General features: G+C 45.5%; 1 protein-coding gene across 1 annotated transcript in view; it reads left to right on the top strand.

Annotated features, from left to right (window-relative positions):
- adgrg6 (adhesion G protein-coupled receptor G6) overlaps positions 1-17837 on the top strand; it is a 180657-nt gene extending 162820 nt beyond the window's left edge. The window contains exon 23 of the mRNA XM_056294246.1: positions 16435-17837. Within this exon, the coding sequence (XP_056150221.1) occupies positions 16435-16640 (206 nt within the window). The 3' untranslated portion in view covers positions 16641-17837. The remainder of the gene's footprint in view (positions 1-16434) is intronic.
- Positions 17838-26675: the final 8838 nt, after the last annotated feature.

Here is a 26675-nt window from a genome sequence, read left to right as displayed (position 1 = left end):
ATTTTCACTGGGAGTGACAAAGAAGGACAGGATTAGGAACGATTATATTAGAGGGCCCGCTCAAGTTGGACGCAGAAGAAATGGAAACGGATGATCCGCTGTGGCGACCCCTAATGGGAGCAGCCGAAAGTAGTAGTAGCTTGAACTAAAGAAAACATAAATGAACAGCATGTTTAGGATTTTATGTCAGAGAGGCAAGTTGTAAGATTTGCAAGGGTGCTAGGATCTGTGTGTTTTAGGGGCATGTATAACCAGAGGTGTAAAAACCAGGTCCAGAAAGTAAATGTCTAGACCGTGTATTTGCTCCAACCATGTTACTAAACCAGCTGATTTCATTAACTAGTTTTCCCTACCTAGTTGAGGAGTGCTGTTGACTAGAATCTGCTGGTGTAGTGCATGAGTGGAGCAAATACATGATTTGGACTTTTACTTTCTGGACCTGGTTTTTACACCTCTGTGTATAACTGAGTGTCGTCAGCAGAAAAATGGTAAAACACATCATGATTTTGAATGACCTGGCCAAGGGGCAGCATGTCTATTGCAAACATAAGGGGGCCAAGAAATGAGCCTTGAGGGACACCACAACTCAACTGGGCCATCAAGGAAGTAGAGTTACCCTGAAAAAGTTCTGTTGGTGAGGTAATAGCATGATAAACCATGAGCTTAGCCCTTGAAGCCAACCCAAGTCTCTAAGCGATGTAAGAGGATGCTTTGATCGACTGTGAAAAAGGCAGCACTTAAGCCAAAAAGAGCTAAAATCGAGCAGTCACCTCTGTTTGCAGTCAGCAGTAGGTCATTAGTGACCTTAACTGGAGCTGTCTCGGTACTATGACGTGGTCTAAAACCAGACTGGAAACTGTTAAAAACACTATTAGTGTTCATAAAAGAAATCATCTTCATCATCATCAGGTTGAGTATCCTCGGATGGCTCTGACCCTCTCACGCCACCCATCTCTATCCTGCATAGCAGGTCTTCCCAAACGTGGAAAGACACGTTTGGGTGACCAAAGCAGTGTCGCTTGCAGGTTCTTCCTTGCTGCTCCAGCAATGACCAGCAAATCAAACCCCTTATTCTCAGATAGTGTTCGAGATAGCGGGTATGTTGCCATAGAGACGCTTCTTTCAGGATACATTTAGTGCAGCACGCAGCATTCTAGTGAAAGCCCCATCAAGTTTGGATTCAAGCCATTTAGTAAGAGTCCAAGAAAAAAAAAGAAGAAGAAAGAAATCAATTGAGATGAAATTACTCTCTCCAGAACCTTAGATAAAAAAGACAATTTGGCGATTGGTCTGTAGTTACTTAAGGGCAGGGGATCTAAAGGTTTATTCAGCAATGAGTGAACAATAGCATGCTTAAAACTGTCTGGAAAAGAATCAGAGGCCAGAGAATTATTAAGAATTTACAGAATAATGGGGCTAACAGTTGAAAATACCTCTTTGAGGAACTTAGTGGGAATGATGTCTAAGATGCAGGAGGAGTTCATATTGGAGACTGTACTCTCTAACACTGAAATTGTAATTGTTTAAAACTGGGTAAAAGAGCCAGAATTAACATGGGGAATGGAACGAATGGATGGGCCAGGCTGAATTTGGGGCCTGATATTCTTCATCTTATTTAAAAAAATGAGAGAGGATTTTTTTCGGACAACATCAGGTTCAAATAAAGAAGTGGAGGGACCATTAATGACAGAATTAATTACCCTAAAAAACTTTAGGATTGTGGTTATTTCTTTATCAGTTCAGAGAAGTACATTGATCTCGCATCTTTAACTGCCTTCTGGTAAATTAAAATTTGGTATTTAAGGGTGTTATGTGCTAATCTGGATTTGTTTACCATCCATTGTCGTTCTCATTTTCTACTGAGTCTTCTAAGGGCATGAGTGTGATCGTTCAGCCGGGGGGGGGGGGTATTTGATTTTTGTTTCATAGTTTTAAATGGTGCAATTTGGTCGGGATGGATAGGCACTGATCATTGAAAAAATTTAACAGTGCATCTGGATTGAGGGGGGATACCGGGGATTGAAGGATGATGAATTAAAAGCATCACAGAATTTAACTTCAGAGCCAGCGTTGAGAATGCGAGATCATGTTTTAGGATAGTGACTAGGAATAGCGAGCTGTAGTGGAACTTTGAAAACGAAAGCTTTATGGTCAGTTACAAGTATATCCACCAGATTAAGACACTCAAGAGAGAAGCAAAATTCGAGTACGAGGTCTAAAATGTGACTTGAAATGTGTGGCCCCTTTAACAGACAATGAGGTTAAAAGAGTCTATAAGATCCAAAAAATGTGAAGTCAGGGAATGGGAAGGACAACACATGAATATTAAAATCACCAAGAATAAGCACCCCGTCATGTTTTGGCATGACGATAGAAGATCAGATAACTTAAATAAAACTAACTGAATTGGGGGGCTATAGATTAAAATGCAGAGTACAGGGGGAGGAACAATGATTAAAAAACATAAAACCTCAAAGGAGATAAAAAATTACCAAAAGTAACAGGATGGCACTTAAGACCTAACTTATAAAAAAACAGCTAGGCCACCCCCCCTTCCAGAGAGCCTGGGAATATAAAAATATGTAAAATCAGGGGAGCTAGCCTTAATCAGGGGAACAGTATCCCCTGGGGACAGCCATGTCTAAGTAATCATAAAAATGTCCAGATGATAAAGGATTTATTACTCAGAGATCTCACATTCAAGAGGCCACAATTGTTTGGTGTCAAAGCAGAGTTAAAACCAAAGGGAGTACAGCAAATAGGACACAAATTGCAGATAATTGTTACAGTTGTTTCTACTATTAGATACATCGTGTCGATGAGAGGCATGGTGCCTAATAATAATCTGTATGGGGAAAACTCACTGTGAGAGGATTGATGCCAGTAGAGGGAGCCAGTGGGCCGAACAGTACTGTTGGGTGCCACCACAAGCGGAAGTGGAGGCTCCGGGAGGGAAGCATAGGATGTAAACAGTCAGTCACGTGGAGAGGACTGTACGGCGTACTGCATGTTGGCCGCTAGCATCCAGCTAACCAGCCTATTTGGGTGGACTCCGTCAGTTTCGAAGGAGAGACGATCCCAATTGAAATTAAAACTGTCAATAAAAACAATATTCTGAGCTCTGCAGGCGGAGATGAGCCACGTGTGCAGACTGAAGATTCTGCTGAAAGACCCTGCTCCACAGGCCAGTGTCAGAATAGGACCTGAAATAACAGACTTTCCACAAGTACTTAAAAAGCTCAAAAGGTCAATAAAATCCATTTTGGTTCATTCAGACTGTTGACGAGCTGCATCGTTTGTCCCCATATGAACGGTCACTCACCTGGTGGAGGACGGGACTGAGCGGATCAACCCCACGAGCTTATTCAGCATATTAGGGACTGTGGCTCCAGGGAAACAGCGAGTGGCTGCATTGAGAAAACGGATGTTCCTGATTATGGAATCCCCAACTATTAATGTAGCTGGGGGAAAGGGGGACAAGGAGATGTCGGCTGTGGGCTCTCATAGCAAGAGAGTACACGATCCATCCACACTGTGTTGAAATCGCCGACTGGGGATGTGGTGTGCGAGCAAACAAGTATTTTGACGAGGCAACAACATCAGCTCTAAGAATGATTTTCTCTGCCGTCTCAGGACACAGAAGACAGAGAGCATCTCGGGAAGAGGAGGTCATTACCTGGAATGAGGGCTGTTATTTTGGCTTCGTAGTGGGATGGTAAGCCACCTAAACACCACTAGCCACCAACGGGGTAGCTGCAGTGTCGGCAGGCGCCATTTTTGCAGAAGGGCCCCGATCGAGATGCGTCGGAGTTGCAGGAACATCAGCTGGGCGGACCAGAGTGTCGTCAGACAGGGTTGCATAGTGGTTGGAGAGGCCTAGGTGAGGGGGGAGGCAGCCCCATCTGAGCCTCTGTTGCAACCGCAGACCACCACTTCGGCCCAGGACGACTGGTGATTAGCTGTCGAGCAGGAGGAAAGCTGTGGACAAGTGGAGTGGTCCTTCAGAACTGTGTCCTGGATGGTTGCACTGAGAGAGGCAATCCGTTTAGACTGCCCAGATGCCACGTCCATGAAGGTGGTCAAAAGAAAGTCTTTTTTATGGAGTTCATCAGAAAGCTGTCAAACATCCACTTCAAGGTCAGCGATCTTTCTATTTGCTTTCTTCAGCAGCACACAGTCCTCATAGGGCAAAGTTGGCATAATTGTTCGGTTAGCTTAGCCACAGGCTAGAAACAAGCCACACATAGCCCCAGCACTACTGAATTCAGCTTTCAGTGCAATCAAGTCAGTGCAGGAGCCGATGATCGAATAAAATCCACCAATGGGTTAAGTCATTAGTTATTAAAGTTAAAAGTTAAAGTCAACAGACAAACAAAGTAACAGCTGGGAACGGATGGGGGGTAGAGAATCTTGACGGTTAAAATATTGATCTTTCTGAACCAAAAATATGTTTCACGTCAATGTTTCTACTTATAGTCAATGTTGGTTGAGCCTGCATCTACGTCACGTGACTGTCAAGTTTCTGTCTGCGGGGGGAAAAAACAGCTAACATTCCTTTTATTCTCAGTGGAAAATACAATATTTTAAGGTCATTTCAGCATTAAAATGTGTTTTGATAACACTTCTAGCAGGAAATGTGCATTTTATTTTCATAATCTTCGGTCAGTGAATGTATATGATATTTAATCTGTTAGTTATTATGAAGATTCTTTCGGGTCTCGCCAGAAAGTTGTTGGAATGCAATGTTTCTGACACTGAACAATCCCAAAACGCGTTTCTACAGTACTTGCTAAAAAATCCTAAATAAATCAATATTTGTATTTTTTTTTTCAAATAAACCACCTAAACACAATGTAATTTAAGTTTCAGCTGCAGTAAATATTTGATATATTCTGTAGATAAATCTTTATACGACCCTAGTTTGCAAACCAGCACTACAACTATGGTGCTGATTTGTATCAAACTGCATGCCACAGCTCACGGGAATTTTAGTTTTTAAGAATATTAACGCATTTCCTAGAATTGGAAGTTGTAAATATTGAATTGAGAGTACACTGAAGGGTTTAAGGGGAAATATCTAATTGTGAAATGGGTGAAAATTGATTTTGCCCATATTTGACAGAACCCTCACTTGATATCCCATCTCCAGGTCATCGTGACCCTTCCTTCACACTATCGGTTCCCAGCTGATGGGTTGTTTGCCTGCTGCCCTGCTTGCTTTTAACTTTCATTTTAATCTTTTTAACTTTAATAATTAAACTTAACAACCCCCTGGTGTTGTCAATGCCTAGGGACTCAAAATTTCCCAGAAAGTGTGCTAGACACAGAGTCTGGTCCATGCACAACCCATCAAAATGTGCTTTCTAAAGCTACCAGGGATTCATTTAATCTCTCAACGTAAATATAATTGTTAAACATAGCATATTTTAATCAACTTATTTACTTATTAATAAACTTATTCACCATTTTAGTACACAATGGTGTGCTAGCTCCCAGCTTGCTCGCTAATAATAATTCACAACGGTGTGCTAGCTCCCAGCTCACTCGCTAATAATAATTCACAACGGTGTGCTAGCTCCCAGCTTGCTCACTAATAATAATTCACAACGGTGTGCTAGCTCCCAGCTCACTCGCTAATAATAATTCACAACGGTGTGCTAGCTCCCAGCTTGCTCGCTAATAATAATTCACAACGGTGTGCTAGCTCCCAGCTCACTCGCTAATAATAATTCACAACAGAGTGCTAGCTCCCAGCTTGCTCACTAATAATAATTCACAACAGTGTGCTAGCTCCCAACTCAATCACTAATAATAATTCACAACGGTGTGCTGGCTCCCAACTCGCTCACTAATAATAAAAATGAGAATACTGTTGATCACACATGGGCTAAGAGCTCAGCTCTTGACCAATCTGTTGTCTTTGCTAACTTATGACAGAATCATTCCAGAACTCTCTAGTTTTAGCTTCATATATTTCTCTACTCTATCTAATCTTCCCTAATCTGTCTACCTCAGATTTCCTGCTGTTTCTCAGAAGCAGAAAAAGAATACCAACATTAGTCAGAAAGTAAATCCCCTGGGTTTCATTTAACTCTGGAAGGTGGAATCTTGGCTATGATTACACACGTTTTAATTAGATTGTTTTATTAGCCACATGACCAAGGCCGGTAGAATTTGTTTTTGGAAGATTTGACTGTTTTCCAGGCTCTTACCTTACACGGTGGACCAGAGGTAACTGTCAATCAATTAACTTGTTTTTGTCACGGCATCATTAAGCAAAAATTAAAAGAAATGGTTGATTAATGAACTGGGTGTTTAATATAGCATATACACTTGTATTCTTCTGATTTCATGCATCTTCATGTACCATCTTAAATCCTTGTTAATGTAGTGTTTCTCTGTAAATTTAGGCATACCATGGCCAGGCTGAACACCCACGTGTCCTTCGGTGCTTGTTTATCTACCTTTTTTCCCTTTTTTTTTTTTAATGCTTCGGCGCTTCCCTTGGTAACCCTGTGTTTGGCATCAAAACGCTATGAACGGGGGGGGGGGATTCTCTCACGCAAAGTCTGCAGAAATGCGGATTTACAGAAAGTCGCCATAAACAGCTCGAAATGTCTGTGAGCACTCAACTTGACAATTTTGACAGTGGGACAGCCCTGAAGCCCCACGGATTTAGCAGGAACGCACCTCAAAGTCTGTGAATCTGTGAGTGTGGACACTGGGATTGGGCCCGTGACCGTTGTAGTGGGCGAACTTCCGTATAAGCAGACTTGCGGCAAATTGTGGTCTTTTTTTTTTTTACTTCAAAGTCATGGACCCACTGAGGTGAGATTATGTAATAACAACCAAACAAGCAGTTGAGTAGTATGAACATTTACGGCCCCACTGACATCTGCTGCCACCATGGCAACTAACAACAGTCGCCATTTTCTTTCGAACTACTCAAATGACCACAGCAATCCGTTTCAATGTCTGTTCTACTCTCATTCAATTTCTATGATAATCAAACAATAAATATCACCAACCATCTGCCAGATCCTCATCTTGAAATCAGGTCCTATGTGTGTTCAAACGGATATACCAGGGTTATTGAGTAAAACTAGTAGCAGAGCAAATAATAATCTTGAAAAAATGTGATCATGACATTATAGTGGTCTAAACTCGATCAATAGAGCAAGACACTCATCTGGATAAATCTGTATGGACATATATGATAACTGTAATCTGATTTTATAATGGAGGTTCACTATAGACCAAAGAATGAGAGGCAGCTGGCTTTGACTAGGGCACAGGATACTCATCGGGCAATTACAGAGAAAATGTTCTCGTAAGTTTTTAGGGATGTGTTTCCATAAAGATCATGGCTCACTCCTGACCTAAAAATGTTGTTTTGGGAGTTATCAACCTAAAAAGTTCAGGCGAAACCTTGCTTCTTTATGTGTCAGACATGGCATGCTACTTGCTGCTCCCGTTAGGGGGCGCCACAGCGGATCATCTATCTCCATTTCTTCCTGTCCTCTGCATCTTCCTCTGTCACACCAGCCACCTGCATGTCCTCCCTCACCACATCCATAAACCTCCTCTTTGGCCTTCCTCTTCTCCTCTTCCCTGGCAGCTCCATATTCAGCATCCTTCTCCCAATATACCCAGCATCTCTCCTCCACACATGTCCACACCATCTCAATCTTGTCTCTCTTGCTTTGTCTCCAAACCGTCCAACCTGAGCTGTTCCTCTAATATACTCCTTCCTAATCCTGTCCTCCTTCATCACTCCCAATGAAAATCTTATCATCTTCACCTCCGCCACCTCCAGCTCCTCCTCCTGTCTTTTCGTCAGTGCCACTGTCTCCAAACCATACAACATAGCTGGTCTCACAACAATCCTGTAAACCTTCCCTTTAACTCTTGCTGGTACCCTTCTGTCACAAATCACTCCTGACACTCTTCTCCACCCACTCCACCCTGCCTGCACTCTCTTCTTCACCTCTCTTCTGCACACCCCGACACAAGTATGTTTTTTCCCCCAAATATTTTCCCACTCCTCGCTGACCTGACACAGGCCAAAATATTTATTCAGTTAACTAGTGACAATAGCTGAGAGCCTCCAAGAACACCAAAGGGGAGTAATGTGCAGATACCAGTGACTGTAGTCGTCTTTATAATTCAGGTATGCACACAATTTGAAAATTGATCTTGGGCTCAAGCAGAAAATGAAATCCAAATATGCTTTTAGAAATGAAGCTGCTGGTATGAAACCCTGTGACCTGTCTTGGCTTCACTTTGCTTGGCCTGGCTCAGCCCATCCTGATGGTCTTATGAAAAATAGCCTTGTCTGGCTGGCAGGGGGAGGGGGGATGGCACTTATTTTCTGCCCAACAACACCAGCAGCTCCACTTGGCAAACAGAACGCAGATTGGATACCACCCAGACATCCAGATAACGGCGGGCAATGCTTACCGAGGTCAGAGGTCACCGGCAGGTTCTGATTAGAGAGAGGAGCGATTGAGATCTGAAGAGACAGAGATCAAATGTCTTACCCATCAGTTTGTTCAAGGCTTATTAAGCAGCAGGTAGTCAATCACTGATTCAAACCTCTTTCTTAAAGATCATGTTGAACGAAAATCATGTTTTCCAGTTGGGACAGGTTTGTTAATATAAAATTGGCCAAAATATTAGAACTGTTTTGTGAAAATGTGGAAAATACGACTAAAGACACTTGTATGTAGTAAGCTACATTTAATTCCCTGATTTGAATGAACAATCATGTAAGTCAGCAAGCTAGCTACAGCTATCAGATACAGTGACAATGACAAACTGAAAATTCAGTAACTTATTGCCATATCAACTTTACAGTTGATCAGGGTTTTGTTTGGGTGTGCAGTAACAAAACACACAAGGAGTGTCCACAAAAACATACTGTTACAGTTACAGTTCAGTTAACATTAATATTACACTATAATACTTGTTTACATTGGACTGGATCTTTATAATCTGTTCCTGAAGTCCTAGTGACACCTACAGGTGGTGGAGGTGCCTGCACAGCCGCGGGCGTTAACATTTTTCTAGAGGGACTTGCTATGGCCGTTTAGAAGTGATGAGTAACTTTCATCTACAACCGTTTCTACAACCACAGTCAGGGTTTCTGAAGTGGCAGTACCATGGGGGGGGGGATAAGACAAATAAAATCCTCGTCCAGAATGTTCTCCCATTGTGGATGACTGGACTGCTGGTTTAATCTAGATCAGTTCTACCTAAATGCAGTGCTAGACCTACATGACTTTCAAGCCCGATTTAGCAGTGACTTTCAGATCTGAGAGCCGCGGTAGCTGTGTTGTCATCATTATGTGTGAGAGAATCTCTCTCATACAACTCCAGTCGACAACGCGATGATCAGATTAAACATGTTTGATTTTATTGGAGCTTGTCGAGAAGTGTAGGCTGTTTTCAGTTTGGTTGAGTTACAGGTGACAGGCTGTGTAATGTGTGATCCCAAACTTTACAGTTGTTCATAAACAATCTACACAAATCAATTTCATTTTACAAAATTTTAGGATTTTTTTTTTTTGGGGATTCCCCCCCCCCCTTTTTTTTCTCCCTAATTGTAGCCAGCCAAATACCCGACTTTTCTGAGCCGTCCTGGTTACTGCTTCACCCCCTCTGTCGATCCGGGGAGGGCTGCAGACTACCACATGCCTCCTCCCATGCATGTGGAGTCACCAGCCGCTTCTTTTCACCTGACAGTGAGGAGTTTCACCAGGGGGAGGATCGTGGGAGGATCACGCTATAACCCCAGTTCCTCCTCCCCCCCTGAGCAGGTGCCCTGACCGACCAGGACACATACCCACATCCGGCTTCCCACCCGCAGACACGTGTCTGTAGGCACGCCCGACCAAGCCGGAGGTAACACTGGGATTCAAACCAGCGATCCCCGTGTTGGTCGGCAATGGAATAGACCGCTACTCTACCCGAACACCCATATTTTAGGATTTTAAAAGTTGTGTAGTGTATCCCCACCCGTCCTGCTACTCTATTGCCCCACTGAAAACGATGGTGGCCAAGAAATTAAAAAGACATTTCACAGAACAATTTAATAAAACCAAACGTAAAAGGTAGGTGTGTATTATCTTCCTCATCTGAATAATAATACTCATTACATTTATACAGCGCTTTTCTAGACATCCAGAGCGCTTCACATTGAAGGGGGTAACTCACCTCAACCACCACCAATGTGTAGCACCACCTGGGTGATGCACGGCAGCCATTTTGCACCACAACGCTCACCACACATACGCTTGAGGTGGCGAGGGAGGAGTCATTGAGCCAGTTACATGGGGGGTGATCAGGTGGCCAGATGGAGAGAGCCAGGTTGGGAGTTTTGCCATGACACCGGGGACCCCCTACTGTTTGTGATAAGTGCCATGAGATCTTTAATGACCACAGTGAGTCAGGACCTCGGTTTAACATCTCATCCGAAGGACGGCATCTCCTACAGCACAGTCTCCTCGTCACTGCAGTGGGGCATTGGGATTTGATATTTGTTCTTTTTGTTAGGACCAGAGGGAAGAATGCCCCCTACTGGCCTACCAACACCACTTCCGGTGTTGTCTACAACATCACTCTGAGATCACCAGATAAAGTAGGAAGTCAAGTTGCCTTGAGGTAGCACGTTGCTTTTCTCAAAGTAAAGCTAAACCAAGTATAACTCCTGTCATTTAAACATCCTCTGATCATTTGGATCTCCTCTGCCACGACTTCAGTCTCAGTTCACACATCTCTCCGTGAGGCTCCGGTGGAAGTAAATAGCATTAACAGGAAAGGATGCTATTCAAACATGGACAACATGGACTCAGGTTGTGTCCAATAGCCAGCAAGAATTACTTTCCCTTCAGTTTTGTGAAATTGTCGTGTGTATTCTTAGTAGTTTTGTTTTGTGAAACATGGCTAGGTTCCAGCATTTCAAATCAATTCAATTCAGTTCAATTTATTGTCATTTAAAAACAATGTGCAGGCACATGTTAAAAATGAAATGAGGGCTGTGGCTTCACCAAACAGTGCAAGACAAACACAGTATAAGATATACACACATGAATACCAAAGGTTGGAAATAAGTTAAAAAAGAGCAAGAGTACAAAATATTTAAAAATATCTACAGACATTCAGTGGGTAGCCAGGTTCAGGTGGGCAACAGCTTGGGGAAAGAAGCTGTTTTTGAGCCTGGTAGTGCGGGCTCTGAGGCTCCTGTAGCGCCTCCCAGAGTGCAGGGGGGAGAACAGTCCATGGTTGGGGTGGGTGGGATCTCTGCTGATGCTCAGACCCCTTCGAAGGCAGCGTTTGTGATAAATGTCTTTTATGGTTGGGAGCTGGGTACCGGTGATATGCTGGGCCGCCTTGACGACCCGCTGCAGAGCTTTCTGGTCTACTGAGGTGTAGTTGCCGTACCACACTGAGATGCAGATGGTCAGGATGCTCTCTATGGTGCAGTGGTAGAAGTTGGTGAGAATTTTGGGGGGTAGACGGGCGCTCCTCAGCCTCCTCAGAAAATGAAGGTGTTGTTGGGCCTTTTTCAAAAGGGCCTGGGTGTTTAATGTCCACGAAAGGTCCTCGCTGATGTGGACTCCAAGGAATTTAAAGCTGGAAACATGCTCCACTTCCACCCCATTGATGTGTATGGGGGAGTGGCTGCAGCTTCTAGACCTCCTGAAGTCCACAATCAGCTCCTTTGTCTTCTGCACATTAAGGACAAGATTGCTGGTAGTACACCATGATGTGAGGTGCTCAATCTTGTCTCTGTAGGCCATCTCGTCATTGTTGGTGATACGGCCAATGACTGTGGTGTCATCTGCAAACTTAACTATAACATTTGAAGGGTGAGTTGGCAGGTAGTCGTGGGTAAAGAGGGAGAAAAGGAGGGGGCTCAGAACACAGCCTTGAGGGGCACCTGTGCTGAGGGTCAGGGTGGAGGAGGTGTGGTCACCTAACCTAACAGACTGAGGTCTGTTGGTCAGGAAGTCCAGGATCCAGTTACAGAGGAAGGGGTTGAGGCCAAGGGAGAGGAGTTTGGTGGTTAGTTTGGCGGGGATGATAGTGTTGAAGGCAGAGCTGTAATCTATAAACAGCATCCGGATGTATGTGTTGTTAAGTTCAAGGTGGGTCAGAGCAATGTGTAGGGCAGTGGCAATGGCATCCTCAGTAGACCTTTTGGGACGGTAGACGAACTGATGTGGGGGGGGGGGGGTTAATGTTTTTGATGTGAGCCAGGACCAGTCTCTCAAAGCACTTCATGGCAATGGGGGTGAGTGCTATGGGTTGGTAGTCATTCAGACATGTGGATGTTGGTTTCTTGGAGACAGGAATGATAGAGGTGGTCTTACAGCATGCCGGGACTTTAGATTGGGACAGTGAGAGGTTAAATATAGTTGTGAAGACCTCAGCCAGCTGGTCAGCACATTCCCGGTAGACCCGACCCGGTATGTCGTCTGGTCTTGCAGCTTTCCATGTGTTCACTCTGTGCAGTGATTCTCTGACCTCTGCGACTGATAGAGTGAGCATCTGGTTTTCTGGGTGGCTGGGGATTTTTGTGGCTGGGTCAGTATTGTCCTTGTCGAAGCGGGCATAGAAATGATTTAGCTTGTCTGGCAGGGAGGCATCATGGACAGCGGGACCGCTATTGGAGCTTTTGTAGTCTGTGATAGACTGAATGCCTTGCCACATTTGCCGGGGATCAGAGTTATTGTGAAAGTGGTCCTCTATTCGTAGGGAATATTTATGTTCAGCTGTTCTGATGCCCTTTTTGAGGTTGGATCTGGCTGCGCTGTAGGCCTCACAGTTACCTGACGTGAACGCTGCATCCCGGACTTTCAGCAGCTGCCGGACCTCACTGGTCATCCAGGGTTTCTGGTTTGGAAAGGCACAGATTGATTTTTTTGTTGTAACACTCTCAGTGCAAAGTTAATGTAGGCTAGTATGGCAGATGTCAGTTCATTAATATCTATATGGGAGCCATGGGTAGCTGAATGTGCAAAAATACTCCAGTCTGTGTTGTCAAAACAGTCCTGGAGTTCAGAGACTGCTCCTTCTGGCCGGACAGTGATTGTCTTTACTGCTGGCTTGATCTGTTTTATTAGGGGTTTGTAGGCTGGGACCAGGAACAGGCAGTAGCCATGTATGAGTCCTTGATGTTTGTATAGAGATGGTCCAGGGTGTTTTGTCCCCCTAGTGGGGCAGGAGACATGCTGATGGAATTTGGGCAATACAGCCCTCAGGTTAGCCTGTTTAAGTCACCACCTATGATAAAGGCATTGTCCGGGTGTTGGGTCTGTTGGCTGATGATGGCACATTGTAGCTGCTTCAGTGCTACCTTAGCATTAGCATGTGGGGAGGTGTATACAGCGGCGATGGTAATGGCCGTTAGCTCCCTGGGCAGGTAAAAAGGCCTGCACTGAATCATAAGGAGCTGGAGATCAGCAGAGCAATGCCTTTCAACCATCTTTATATTGTTGCACCAAGAGTTACTGACATAAATACTCAAACGTCCTCCGCGGGTCTTGCCGGAGTCCGCTGTCCTGTCGGCACGGAAGGCTGTGCGGCCCGCTAGCTCGACTGCCGAGTCGCCATGTTGCTGTTGAGCCAAGTCTCCGTAAACATCAGCAGACAGCAGTTCTGCAGCCTTTTCTGAGAGGACAGCCTGAGTCTTATCTCCTACATTTTGTTAGCTAACGACCGGACATTAGCCATGAAGATACTGGGGAGGGACACTTTGAAGGGAGCGCTACTTAGCTTAGCATGTAGCCCGCCTCGTTTCCCCCTCTTCTGTTTACGGTGCCGACGGGGCAGCGTTTCCACCTCGAGGCCGGTGAGCAGATAATATCGATGGGGAAGTTGTCCGTGATGGTGGAGGGAAGTGAGTAATCCCTTCTGAGGGTTAACACGTCCTGACGCTGTAGAAGAGCGCAGGACGGCCTACACTTGTAAATAAACTTAAAACTAACGTATAAATGACAAAGAAAACACGACACTGAACAGGGAACCGCAGTAGCAGGATAAGCGGTTTGGATAATGGATGGATTGTGTTTCCTGTTTTGTTAAATTGTTTCATTAAATATCATGGTTTTGATCATCCGGGTAGCGTGGCGGTCTATTCCGTTGCCTCCTAACACAGGGATTCCGGTTCGAATCCTCGTGTTACCTCCGGCTTGGTCAGGCCTCCCAACAGATAATTGGCCGTGTCTGCGGGTGGGACGCCGGATGTGGGTATGTGTCCTAGTTGCTGCACTAGCGCCTTCTCTGGTCAGTCGGGGTGCCTTTTTGGGGGAGGGGTAACTGGGGGGAATAGCGTGATCCTCCCATGTGCTACGTCCCCCTGGTGAAACTCCTCACTGTCAGGTGAAAAGAAGCGGCTGGTGACTCCACATGTATGGGAGGAGGCATGTGGTAGTCTGCAGCCCTCCCCGGATCAGCAGAGGGGGTGGAGCAGAGACTGGGACAGCTCGGAAGAGTGGGGTAATTGGCCAGATACAACTGGGAAGAAAAGGGGGGGGTCCAAAAAAAAAAATCGAGGTTTTGCACCTCCCTCCCACCTTAGGAAACCATCGCTATCTCTCGGTGCTAAAGGTGATTCCAGCCCCTGACAAATCTCTTTAACGTAACAGAGTAAACCACATGCTGACCTGGAGAGTGAGACAGACCTGCGAGTTAAAAACTATTTGCACTGCCATGTTGGATCGTCTTCCATTTTCTCATTTGAAACAAAAGGTCACAAATGATGTGTTGGACATGTAAAAATGATTAACAAAATAAAACCTTGTGTCTAGTGAATGAAAATACACAAGCGTCCATGGTTTGTGTATTTTTCAATGTTCGTGCTATTCAAATGAGCCCTTTCTTCTGGGAAAAACCTACTTTTGAAAGTTACATCATTTGGTCTGGAAGGAAAAAAATACATGGAAGCCAAGTTGCTTTGTCAAGGTTCAAACTATTGGCGCCAGGTGTTGTTCTAGGCTTTTACAGTAACACAAATATTGATGAGTACATTATGCATTAATGTGTGTGTTTGTGTGTATGTGCCAAACCACCTACCTTGTGGGGACATTTCATGGGTCCCCATGAGGAAAAGGGCCTATTTTAGGGTTAGGACTTGGGTTTAGGGTTAAGGTTAGGCATGTAGTTATGATGATTAAGGTTAGGGTTAAGGGCTAGGTTAAGGTTAGACATGTCGTTATGATGGTTAAGGTTAGGGTAAGGATTGGGTTAGGTTAAGGTTTGGGTAAGTGTTAGGTTAAGGGTTAAGGTCAGACATGTAGTTATGATGGTTAAGGTTGGGGTTAAGGGCTAGGTTAAGGTTAAGGTAAGGATTGGGTTAGGATTAGGTTAAGGTTTGGGTAAGGGTTAAGATTAGGGTTAGGTTAGGGTAAGGGTTAAGGTTAGGCATGTAGTTTTGATGGTTAAGGTTAGGGTTAGGTTAAGGTTAGGCATGTAGTCATGATGGTTAAGGTTAGGCTAAGGGTTAAGGTTAGGCATGTAGTTATGAGGGTTAAGGTTAGGGTAAGGGTTAAGGTTAGGCATGTAGTTATGATGGTTAAGGTTAAGGTAAGGGTTAAGGTTAGGGTCAGGGTTAGGTTAAGGTTAGGCATGTAATTATGATGGTTTAGGTTTGGGTGAAGGGCTAGGTAATGAATGTAGTCAATGAGTGGTCCTCACCAGTATAGCGTGACAAGGTGTGTGTGTGGGTGAGTGTGAGTGTGAGTGAGTGTGTGGTTTGATCTTTTGTATTGCTGTGTTCAAGCCACTTAGTTCAGGTTAATTCAAACTGACATTTATGAACATAAATCACTTGATGTACATGTTCCTACAAGCACTTTTTACACCCTCCATCATGAATTCAGATGGACTAGCTGTTCTGATGAAGTCTTCACAAAGCTTCTGCTACAAACCACTAACTGCGATGACAGTGTGGAACAATCCTACTGCGGCGGTAGACAACATAGTGTTGTTTATTCTGTGCAGTTGTGGTCCTTGCTGTGACAGGAATAACCTAAAACAATTTAGAATTAACCACAGATAAGCCACGGTGGTTGTTCTCATCCCCGGGGGTCCAGGTCCTGAGGGGAGTCGAGAGAGGGGGCCTGTATAATGAATTTTGGGATTTCAAAAACAACGTGTAAAGGAAGGTGGGCTCCTGTCTCTCATTCTTTTCAATAAATGTTTTTCATCCTCAGATCTGCCTATAACAGTATGAAAATAGGAACTATGAACATTATTGATGTCAACACTTTCTGCAGCACGGCGCCACCGGGGGGAATTACTGCATTTACACAAAAAGATTGAGAAACACTGATCTTGAGGCTCGTTCTCACCTGCAGCTTTAGAAATCAATTGCTTAGAAAAGGCAAATAACTGTCTGTCTTCCTCTGTTCCCCTTCTTCCTGGGTGCAGGAAAAGGATACTCCAACCAGACCAGCCCCAAGTGCGCCCCCTTTTCCTCTTCCTCCTCAGAGCCAGAGCCCCCTTCTTCATCCTCCTCCATCCTGCCAGTCAGCCAGATGATTGATAAGGTCAAGGATTACTGCTCCACACGCTCCGACAACTTCTACAAGAACATCATCATGTCCGACAGCTTCAGCCACAGCACCAAGTTCTGAAGGGCCTTGGCGCCGGCATTCACAGCGAAATCCACGCCCCCCCCAACGCCACCCACCTCTGGAACTCTTTTAAGCAACGTTCTAGAGCACGCAACTCCATGTTTTTGAGGACTGTTTTCCAGAATGTTCTGGAATGTTATTAAACTTTTCACCCTCCACTTTACCCCCCCCCCCCTCTGTCTCTCCTTCAGCACAGTGAAGCTCTGCAGATCATCTGGACACAAGGTTTAATGAGAGAATTGTTTCATCTCAGTGACTTTGTCAGTCTTAGCAGACTGGAGGTGTCCCCCACCTTATCAACAGCACAGCTGAATAACAACCAAAGCTGTCGATGTAGCACAGGGTTCATATGCAAATTGCCGTGACCATTAATTCAGGTTACCATGGCCACGTGTACTATGTTATTGAGGAATAGCTGTGTCTAGAATGTTGTGTCTTTGTTTTGTCGACGGTTTTCCAGAACACTTCTGTCCCTCCTTCCTGTCACCTGGAAACTTTGGCCCTAAAACCTCCAACTTTGCATTCCTCATCATGGGTGGCTACGAGTTTGTTATGGCTCGAGTATTATTTAAAGCTGTAGCCACTGTGGAAGTCACAACAAGTTTTGGTCTTTGAATTTACAGCCGCTCGGAATAAAAATTCCTAATGTTCATGTGGACAGCGTAGGTTTTCCTCTCCTGGCTGTCAAAATAATGAGGAACAGCCAGCTACCGATCATTTATAGGGTGTGTTCTGTGGCTAACGAATAGCAATTCTTTAAGAAAACGGCACTCTGCGGTGCCAATGCAGAGTGTAAAGACAAAATGTAAATGTGGACTTAAACAATGGCTACCGCTGCAGTTTCATTCCAAAACAGCCGCTGACGTTGCAGTAACGTTGCCTTCCATGCACGTCAATCTACCCGTTGCATCAAGCCAACGCTCTCCGTTGACGCACCAATCCCACACACTCTGACAACACTTTACGCACCACAAAGCTTGATAACCAAGGGACAAAGCCAATGTGGTTAGTCAACATCCCAGCAAAAGGTAGTCGTAGTGAATGAACTTACACATTATGTTTATGATACATGTAGTTACCCCGCTTGGAGTGTGGGGGGGTTGTTTGCAGAGGTAACAGCGTGGTCGGTGGGGGCTGGTGTGATGCTACTGTACGATATCTACCTTGACAATCAGCTGACCCGGCAGCCAGACTGTAGCTGAGAGAAGATACGAGGGGGGAGCTGGTGTAGGGGGGCGTACAGGGAGGGGGTAACTGTATAGATTTGGTAGATGGTAGATAAAAATAGGCCGCTAAACGTTTGCCTTTTTCTTTTTTCTTCTTTAGTAATACTGTGAGGTTCAGCGTTAAAACTGGTTCCATGTTCATGTGTGTGTGGAGCCATAGCCAGTGTAAATATTGATGGTCTGTACTATGTGTATTTTTCATAGCCTTATTATATGTGCCTGGACCTATTGGGGGGGGGGGGGTTCATGCCTTCGCAGGGACGGGGGATGGTCACAGAAACTGTACAAGCAAACTAAAACATTCTTCATTCCCCTTTACCAGTGGTTCTCAATCAGGTCCTCAGGTACCACCAGTACTGCTGGTTTTCTATTCTAGCATGTAGTTCTTTACATTCACCTGTTTTTACACCTGGAACCACAGCTGAATGTAGCCAACTACTGAGGACCTGACTGAGAACCATTGCCTCAAACAGTTCTCACACAGGGTCTAATGCCCTTTCAGTTGCTTAACTATTAGGACAGAGCAGGGCAGTTTCTCAGAAGACAACATAACAGGATCTATTTGATAGAAAAGAATAGACACTAAAAATGACATCTCTGGCCTGATGTCAGCCATCTTGTTTAGAGACTACATGATGGTCTGCATGTGGCATCCATTGTGTACCACACTGGCCCAGGAGTCCCCAAAATCACACTAGCAAAGGGGGGGGGGGGAGTGCCAAATGTGTCCCGGGTCGCTGTCTTGGATGGTTTCAGGCAGCAGACGGGAGAAGATGTTGAATGATCACATCACGCAGCATGGGTGACATGAGGGTTGGCCATTATGAGGGATGCAGAGTAAAAGTCACCAACACAAAGCACCCAACAACGACCCTCAGTTCTGTGCATTATTACTAGGTCAGCTAAAGCTGTAAAGCAGCAGCATTGCTCTTAAAGGGAACATTACTGGTCCAGACTCACTACCTGTGTATGAAGCACGCCTCTTCTTCTTCACCATGAAGTCGTCTTATTTTTTGTGAAGAGGACATATATGATTATAATTATTTTATTTTTCATATTCACTTATCATTTGTTGGGATTGTGTATGCACTGCTACTGACGTCCTGGTCTCTGTAGGAGGAGCTACTGAGTCACTTGTTCATCTTCAGATTCAATATTTCATGTTATTTCTCTGTTAAAGATAACTCAAGCCATGTGCCGCTAGGGCCACATAGTCTGTTGGATTACATGTTGGATTATTTCGGGCTGATGATTTGTCATTATGAAGTTCAGCATCTGAAAGGTTAGTGAGTCACTCCAATGTCATCTGTTTGTTTGTTTTATATATATATATATATATATATGAAAGGGACGAGCGATGGTCTGTCTTTTATTTTAAAGTTTTTTTTACATGTACTTGTCAAACAAGACTCAGCAGAATTCTTGGATTAGATTTTTTTGTAAACACTGTCTAGGTTTGTTTTTTCCCCTGGTGTTTCTTTTTGACTTGTTTGTTTTCGAGCAAGTCTGACAATTTGTGTCTGTGTGGTTGGTCGCTTTATTTATTTTATGGATTTACAACTTCTCAGATGTTCTCCGCTAATCTCTGCCTCGGGACAGACAGGCGGGCAGACAGTCTGCTGAGGGATGAAGCTTGGAAGCGGTTCACACGAGTCATCTTCAATCTGTTTGGCATCCATACATACCTGTTAAGGGTTCGGACCAGCGGGCTTTTTGCCTGTGTGAACTAAAAACAAGCCTCTTCTCAGCAACAGTGGCGGGTTGTACATAGTGTACCTTAGCCCACTTTTCTCTCCTGTTTGGCCCAGGACGGCGGGGAGGAATGTTTTTTTATCAGCCCCCAAAATCAAATCTCCTGGGATGGCGCGAGGAGGGAGACGGTATGCCCGAGCGAACAGAAAGCAGGACAGGAGGGTGGATGAGGTGATGCAGTGGTGTCCAATGAACTGAGAGATTCCTATGTGAGAGAGCCAAGATGGAGCCGATGTCCAGGAGGAAGGCAAAGACCGCAAAACTTCAACTTCAACCTCTCCGAGTAAGAGGATGGAGGAAAATAAACCGACACTGGCCCGGAGTTCCAGCTACAGGCAGAAAATGAAGACTTAATAGATCATTCCCATTTCTTTTGTTTCTATTCATCATGATATTCATTTTGTTGTGCGCCAAGTGTCAGCTGGACCATGCAAACGGCAACATTTACCCGAACCACTGCCGACATTACGTGGACCGCAGCATCAGAAGACCCAGATTAGCCTGAGGTCGGCACTTAGCTTGTTGGCAACGTGCATGATTATTTCCCATGACCTGAAACGTGTTTTCACCACCAGTTCCCTTCATCCAGCAACAGCGGCGACAAAAACAGCGTTTCATGCACGGCGACGGGACACTAGAGCAGCTCCACCGGCTGGACGGCACACAACACCAGGTGGCTTGAGCATGAATGACAGTCCAGCCGGACACACATGAGAAGGGGGATGACTTAACTGGGGAGGCTAAACGACAAAACTGGGATTCGTTTTTTCGCAAGCCTGTCATTACCGTCACATCACACATCCAGCTGTCTCCACGGTGGACACCTAAGAAAGGAAAGACGCGATGCCTCCGTCATGCTAACGAACACTAAAGCAGCTTGTCAGCAGCCCCACCACGTCAGCTGCACCAGTGAGACGTCTGAAGACACCGTCTCGTAGAGCTGCCGTCTACTCTGACAGAACAGCTGGCAGCTTGACGGGTAGAAGCTGGGCCCCGGCTGTTCGTCAGGATGAGTGACCGACTGAGCTCGCATCGTCTAGCTCAGCTACTTCAAGTAAGGCCTGTAGCTGGGTGCCAGTGCAATGCTAATGCCGCGTAATTGAAGTTTTAAAGATGGGCGGAGGTGCCTGCATTAAGGTCTTCAATAAAAATTTTAAAAAATAGTATCATTACAGAAAACATGTTCATCATTATGGCGCCTCATACGCTAGTTACGTCTGCATTACCAGTGGGTTTGTGAAGCTCTTCTCTCCTTGAAAAAACGAACGGGGCCTGTTTTCTCCTGCCTGGTGTGTGTCTGTGTGTGTGTGTGAAGTTGGAGTTCGCTTAAAACATTCATTAGAAATCCCAAATCCATGTCCAGCTGTTGGAATCACACGCCGCAATAATCAAGTACCAACAAATTCTTGAAGATGATTCTTTGTGATTGTGGCTTTTTATTGTCATTGTATTATTTTTGTTTTTACAATTATGTTAATCTGTAAACCTTTCTTCGCCTGTCTGTTGTGTTGTTTTGTATTTTTTGTTTTGTTTTTCCACCACAGTGCTTTTGTCAAATGATGTTTTCATCTGGAAACTCGCTTCAGTATCTCTGCATTAAAGATAATTAAAGCTATGAAATGTCATGGAGACTGTTTGGTGTCTACAAGATGTAATGTCCTGCAGGTTCCTTACTGGCTGGAGCCTCTCTCTTAATGAAAAAGGAAAACTTGCCTCTCGTTTTGGGTCACTGCCAGAAGCAGAACGTACAGCTGTCAGGGGCGCTGCAGTTAAATCTGGGCCCACTTGACGGAAGAAAAGGTGATGTGGCCTTCCTCGACTCATGATGCCTCTAGTTAAATACACAATTATCATCTATAGTGACCGGGCCCCTTGTTACTGGGGGCCATGTTATAGTACCTCCTCTTAAACCCTCCATTAACAGTGGCCCTGCTGGCAGTGATAATGAGATTTTCCAGTCTGGGCATTTTGTTTAGCGTGTGTGCCTACCAGGTTAGCATACTAAAGGAAAGGGAGGACGGGGTAGATCGCTGACCTGTCCTTTACTTTGTCACTTATTCACTTCCCCGTACTCATGGTTGAGACTTGCTCAACAAACAGTTTAATTAGATTCTCTCTTGAGCCTTTCCTTTTCTGTTTATTTAGCACTTTAAAGCTCCAGTCCTGAAGAATTACATGCAAACATATGTGATTTCTGATCCTTTCTCTAGCTTTTTAACCAACATCCAAATCACAAACACTTTGGTGATTGGTTGTTTTAATGGTTATCGTGTGGGAGGACTTATGCATAGTGTAGCATTTGAAGAAGCTGGGAGAAGACCTTTGCCACCAGATAACGCAACAGTGGCCACTAAAACTACGACCATACTAATATAGAGAGAGTTGAAAATGCAGTTACATGGTGAAAAGGGGTACAAAGTTTTTCCTCCACATGAACATTTTCCAATCGTTTTCAAAAAGTTTGGTGTCCACACTGAACCACTGAACCAACAGAAAAATGGTTTCTTCTATGGACTTGTGAACACAACTGGAGCCACCAGCTTTACATGAGCTCAAATGAGCATCCCAGAAAGTTGAATCAGTTCATCTGGACACAACATTTAGTGGGAGAAACCATTCATCATCTCCTACGTCACCTCTTCAGTCTCAGCTGACTGCAGGTACCCCACCCTTATAACAATACCGTCACTGCAGGTGTCCCCACCCTTATAAACAATACAGTGACTGCAGGTGTCCCCACCCTTATAAACAATACAGTGGCTGCAGGTGTCCCACCCTTATAAACAATACCGTCACTGCAGGTGTCCCCACCCTTATAAACAATACAGTGACTGCAGGTGTCCCCACCCTTATAAACAATACAGTGGCTGCAGGTGTCCCCACCCTTATAAACAATACCGTCACTGCAGGTGTCCCCACCCTTATAAACAATACAGTGACTGCAGGTGTCCCCCACCCTTATAAACAATACAGTGGCTGCAGGTGTCCCCACCCTTATAACAATACCGTCACTGCAGGTGTCCCCACCCTTATAAACAATACAGTGACTGCAGGTGTCCCCACCCTTATAAACAATACAGTGGCTGCAGGTGTCCCCACCCTTATAAACAATACAGTGGCTGCAGGTGTCCCCACCCTTATAAACAATACAGTGACTGCAGGTGTCCCCACCCTTATAAACAATACCGTCACTGCAGGTGTCCCCACCCTTATAAACAATACAGTGACTGCAGGTGTCCCCACCCTTATAAACAATACAGTGACTGCAGGTGTCCCCACCCTTATAAACAATACCGTCACTGCAGGTGTCCCCACCCTTATAAACAATACAGTCACTGCAGGTGTCCCCACCCTTATAAACAACACAGTGACTCCAGGTGTCCCCACCCTTATAAACAATACCGTCACTGCAGGTGTCCCCACCCTTATAAACAATACAGTGACTGCAGGTGTCCCCACCCTTATAAACAATACAGTGACTGCAGGTGTCCCCACCCTTATAAACAACACAGTGACTCCAGGTGTCCCCACCCTTATAAACAATACAGTGACTGCAGGTGTCCCCACCCTTATAAACAATACCATCACTGCAGGTGTCCCCACCCTTATAAACAATACAGTGACTGCAGGTGTCCCCACCCTTATAAACAATACCGTCACTGCAGGTGTCCCCACCCTTATAAACAATACAGTGACTGCAGGTGTCCCCACCCTTATAAACAATACCATCACTGCAGGTGTCCCTACCCTTATAAACAATACAGTGACTGCAGGTGTCCCCACCTTTATAAACAATACAGTGACTGCAGGAACCCCACCCTTATAAACAATACAGTGGCATAACGACCCAAACCAACCACCAGTTTCATATGCAAATTGCTATGACCATTAACTAGAGTTACAGTGGCCATGTGTACTATTCACAGAGGATTGGGGAATGTTTGCAATCACAGCATTGTAAGATGGTGACAGATGTACTCTCATGCCCCACCCCCCCGTTTCATGGATGGTAGTTCCCTCTTCACATAGATGGCCTCTTTGACTCCCCATTCAAACCAGTGTTCCTCCCTATCAAGGATGTGCATCCTCGAAAGAGTGGCCACTGGTCTGTAGATGGTGTAGACTGTGTAGATGGTGTAGACTGTGGAGTCCTGGTCGGTAGATGGTGTAGACTGTGTAGATGGTGTAGACTGTGGAGTCCTGGCCTGTAGATGGTGTAGACTGTGTAGATGGTGTAGATTGTGGAGTCCTGGCCTGTAGATGGTGTAGGCTGTGTAGATGGTGTAGACTGTGTAGATGGTGTAGACTGTGGAGTCCTGGCCTGTAGATGGTGTAGGCTGTGTAGATGGTGTAGACTGTGTAGATGGTGGAGTCCTGGTCTGATGTGTTAGCTCTCCTGTGTTATGTCATCCTCTTGGCCAGTGTCTGTTGAGTTTCCCCGATGTACAAGTCACGAGAATCCTCCTGGCGCTGAACAGCTACACTATATTGCTCCGTTTGTGCCGGGTTACCTGATCCTTGGGGTGGACCAACTTCTGGTGCAGCGTGTTTTGGGGTTTGAAAGCAACGGAGACACGGTGTTTGGAAAATACGCGTCTCAACTGTTCCGACACTCCCACCACATACAGAATCACCACTGGTTTACTCTCCTCCTCCTCTCTTCGATCGGCTGGTGCACTGTTTGGGGTCTTCCTGGCTTTGACAAACGCCCAGTTAGGATAACCACACTTAACCAGGACCTGTTTAATGTGGGGTTTCTCCTCTTCCCCGGCCGCTGTGTCGGTGGGGGCCTTGTCAGCTCGGTGGTCCAGCGTCCGGGTGACTCCTAGTTTGTGTTCCAGTGGATGATGAGAGTCAAACCTTAAGTACTGATCAGTATGTGTTGGTTTACGGTAAACATCAACAATCAAATGTCCCCCATCACCAACTGCAGTTTCACAGTCTGAGAAGGCTACCCTGCCATGTTCCACATCCTCCCTGGTGAACCTGATGTGGTGTCCACAGAGCTAATGTGGTCGGTGAAATGCGGTACCTCCTGAGATATAATTTTAACCCAGGTGTTGTCCACAAATCTGAACAAATAGCTAGGTGGTGGGGGCATCCGGGTAGTGTAGCAGTCTATTCTGTTGCCTACCAACATGGGAATTGCAAGATCGAATCCCCGTGTTACCTTCAACTTGGTTGGGCGTCTCTACAGACACAATTGGACGTGTCTGTGGGTGGGATGCCTGATGTGGGTATGTGTCCTGGTCACTGCACTAGTGCCTCTTCTGGTCGGTCGGGGCACCTGTTCGGAGGGAAGGGGGAACTGGGGGCACTAGCGTGACCCTCCCATGCGCTATGTCCCCCTGGCAAAACTCCTCACTGTCAGGTGAAAAGAAGCGGCTGGTGACTCCAAAAGTATCGGAGGGAGCATATGGTAGTCTGCAGCCCTGCCCAGATTGGCAGAGGGGGTGGAGCAGAGACCAGCATGGCTCGGAAGAGTGGGGTAATTGGCCGGATACAATTGGAGAGAAAAAGGGAGAAAAAAAAATCCCCCCCAAAAAAAAGATATATAGCTAGGTGGTGTCCCTGGATAGGACATCAGAGCCTCTTTTCCACTTCCTCCATTTCGTCACCTTCTTAAAATAATGGCCTAAGTGATATTTTCAAAAAACAGAATAAACTGACAAATTTTGTTTCAGTTTATTCTGTTTTTTGAAAAACTTTAAAATATCACTTAGGCCATTATTTTAAGAAGGTGACGGTATATACGTTGGCCACTACAGGTGAGACTGGGGACCCCATAGCACACCCCTGCCTCTGCCTATAGTACTGCCCCCTGTATGTGAAGTACGTGGACTGAAGACACAGCTTCAGGAGCAGACACACTTGGTCAGTGTTAAGAGTGGTCCTATTGCTAAGGGTGGGGTCATCCTGTAGTTTCATATGGACTACCCCCACTGCTTCATCAACAGGAACGCATGTGAGGAGAGACGTACCATCATAAGACACCATTGTTTCATCCTCTCCATGATGACGTCCCTCACCGTGTCCACAACATCCATAGTGTTCTGATGTGATGTTCATTACTGCCTCCCAACGGGTTCAGAACAGATTCCAGAAACTTAGAGAGGTCATAGGTCACTGACTTAATCATACTCACCACCATCAAAGAGACATGCATGTCAGAGTTACTACTCCTGTCTGTGCCCCTGACTGAGACATGGCAAGACGAACTGCAGTTGGTCCCCGGGTGCTGCACGGTGGCTGCCCACTGCTCCACGACACAGCCAGGATGGGTTAAACGCAGTGTAATTTCCCCACGGGGATCAATAAAGTTATTAAAATAAAAAAAAAAATAACGGGTCCGCGGTGGCGTAGCGGTCTAAGCATCGGCTTGGTGTCGATGCAGTTGCCCACTGGGGACCGGGGTTCGCGCCCCGGTCTCGTCAGATCCGACTATGGCCGGACTCGATGAAGCAGCAATCATTGGCAACGCTGTCTTCGGGAGGGGGGCGGAGTCGGCTTGTGTTCGTCATGTGAATGCGTCTCTGTGTGTGTCGGAAAAACAGTGGTTCGGCTTGGATTCGCCTTGTCACGAAAGTGGGGAGGCGCTTTCCTTCGAGACTGCCGGCCGGAGAGATGCAGTTGGCGAACGCATGCAATACGAGGGTGGGTGTTTGAATTAAAAAAAAATAAGGATCAATTGGCCACTAAATTGGGAGAAAAAAGGGAAAAATCAGAAATAAATTTATAAAAAAAAATAAAAAATAAAAAATCAAACGATAGGCTGTAATGGCACACACCGTCATTATGTATCATAGATAAACCATACAAACTAGGTGTAGCTTCCCCTGGGTATAATCCATCCATCCATCGCTGCACTAGCGCCTCCTCTGGTTAGTCGGGGCGCCTGTTCGGGGGGAGGGGGAACTGGGGGGAATAGCGTGATCCTCCCACGCGCTACGTCCCCCTGGTGAAACTCCTCACTGTCAGGTGAAAAAAGCGGCTGGTGACTCCACATGTATGGGAGGAGGCGTGTGGTAGTCTGCAGCCCTCCCCGGATCACCAGAGG

This window comes from Lampris incognitus, chromosome 15 (genome assembly GCF_029633865.1).
Source record: "Lampris incognitus isolate fLamInc1 chromosome 15, fLamInc1.hap2, whole genome shotgun sequence".
NCBI lineage: Eukaryota > Metazoa > Chordata > Actinopteri > Lampriformes > Lampridae > Lampris > Lampris incognitus.
Note: the sequence above shows the minus strand (reverse complement) of the source record. Positions and strands in the feature narration are given on the sequence as shown.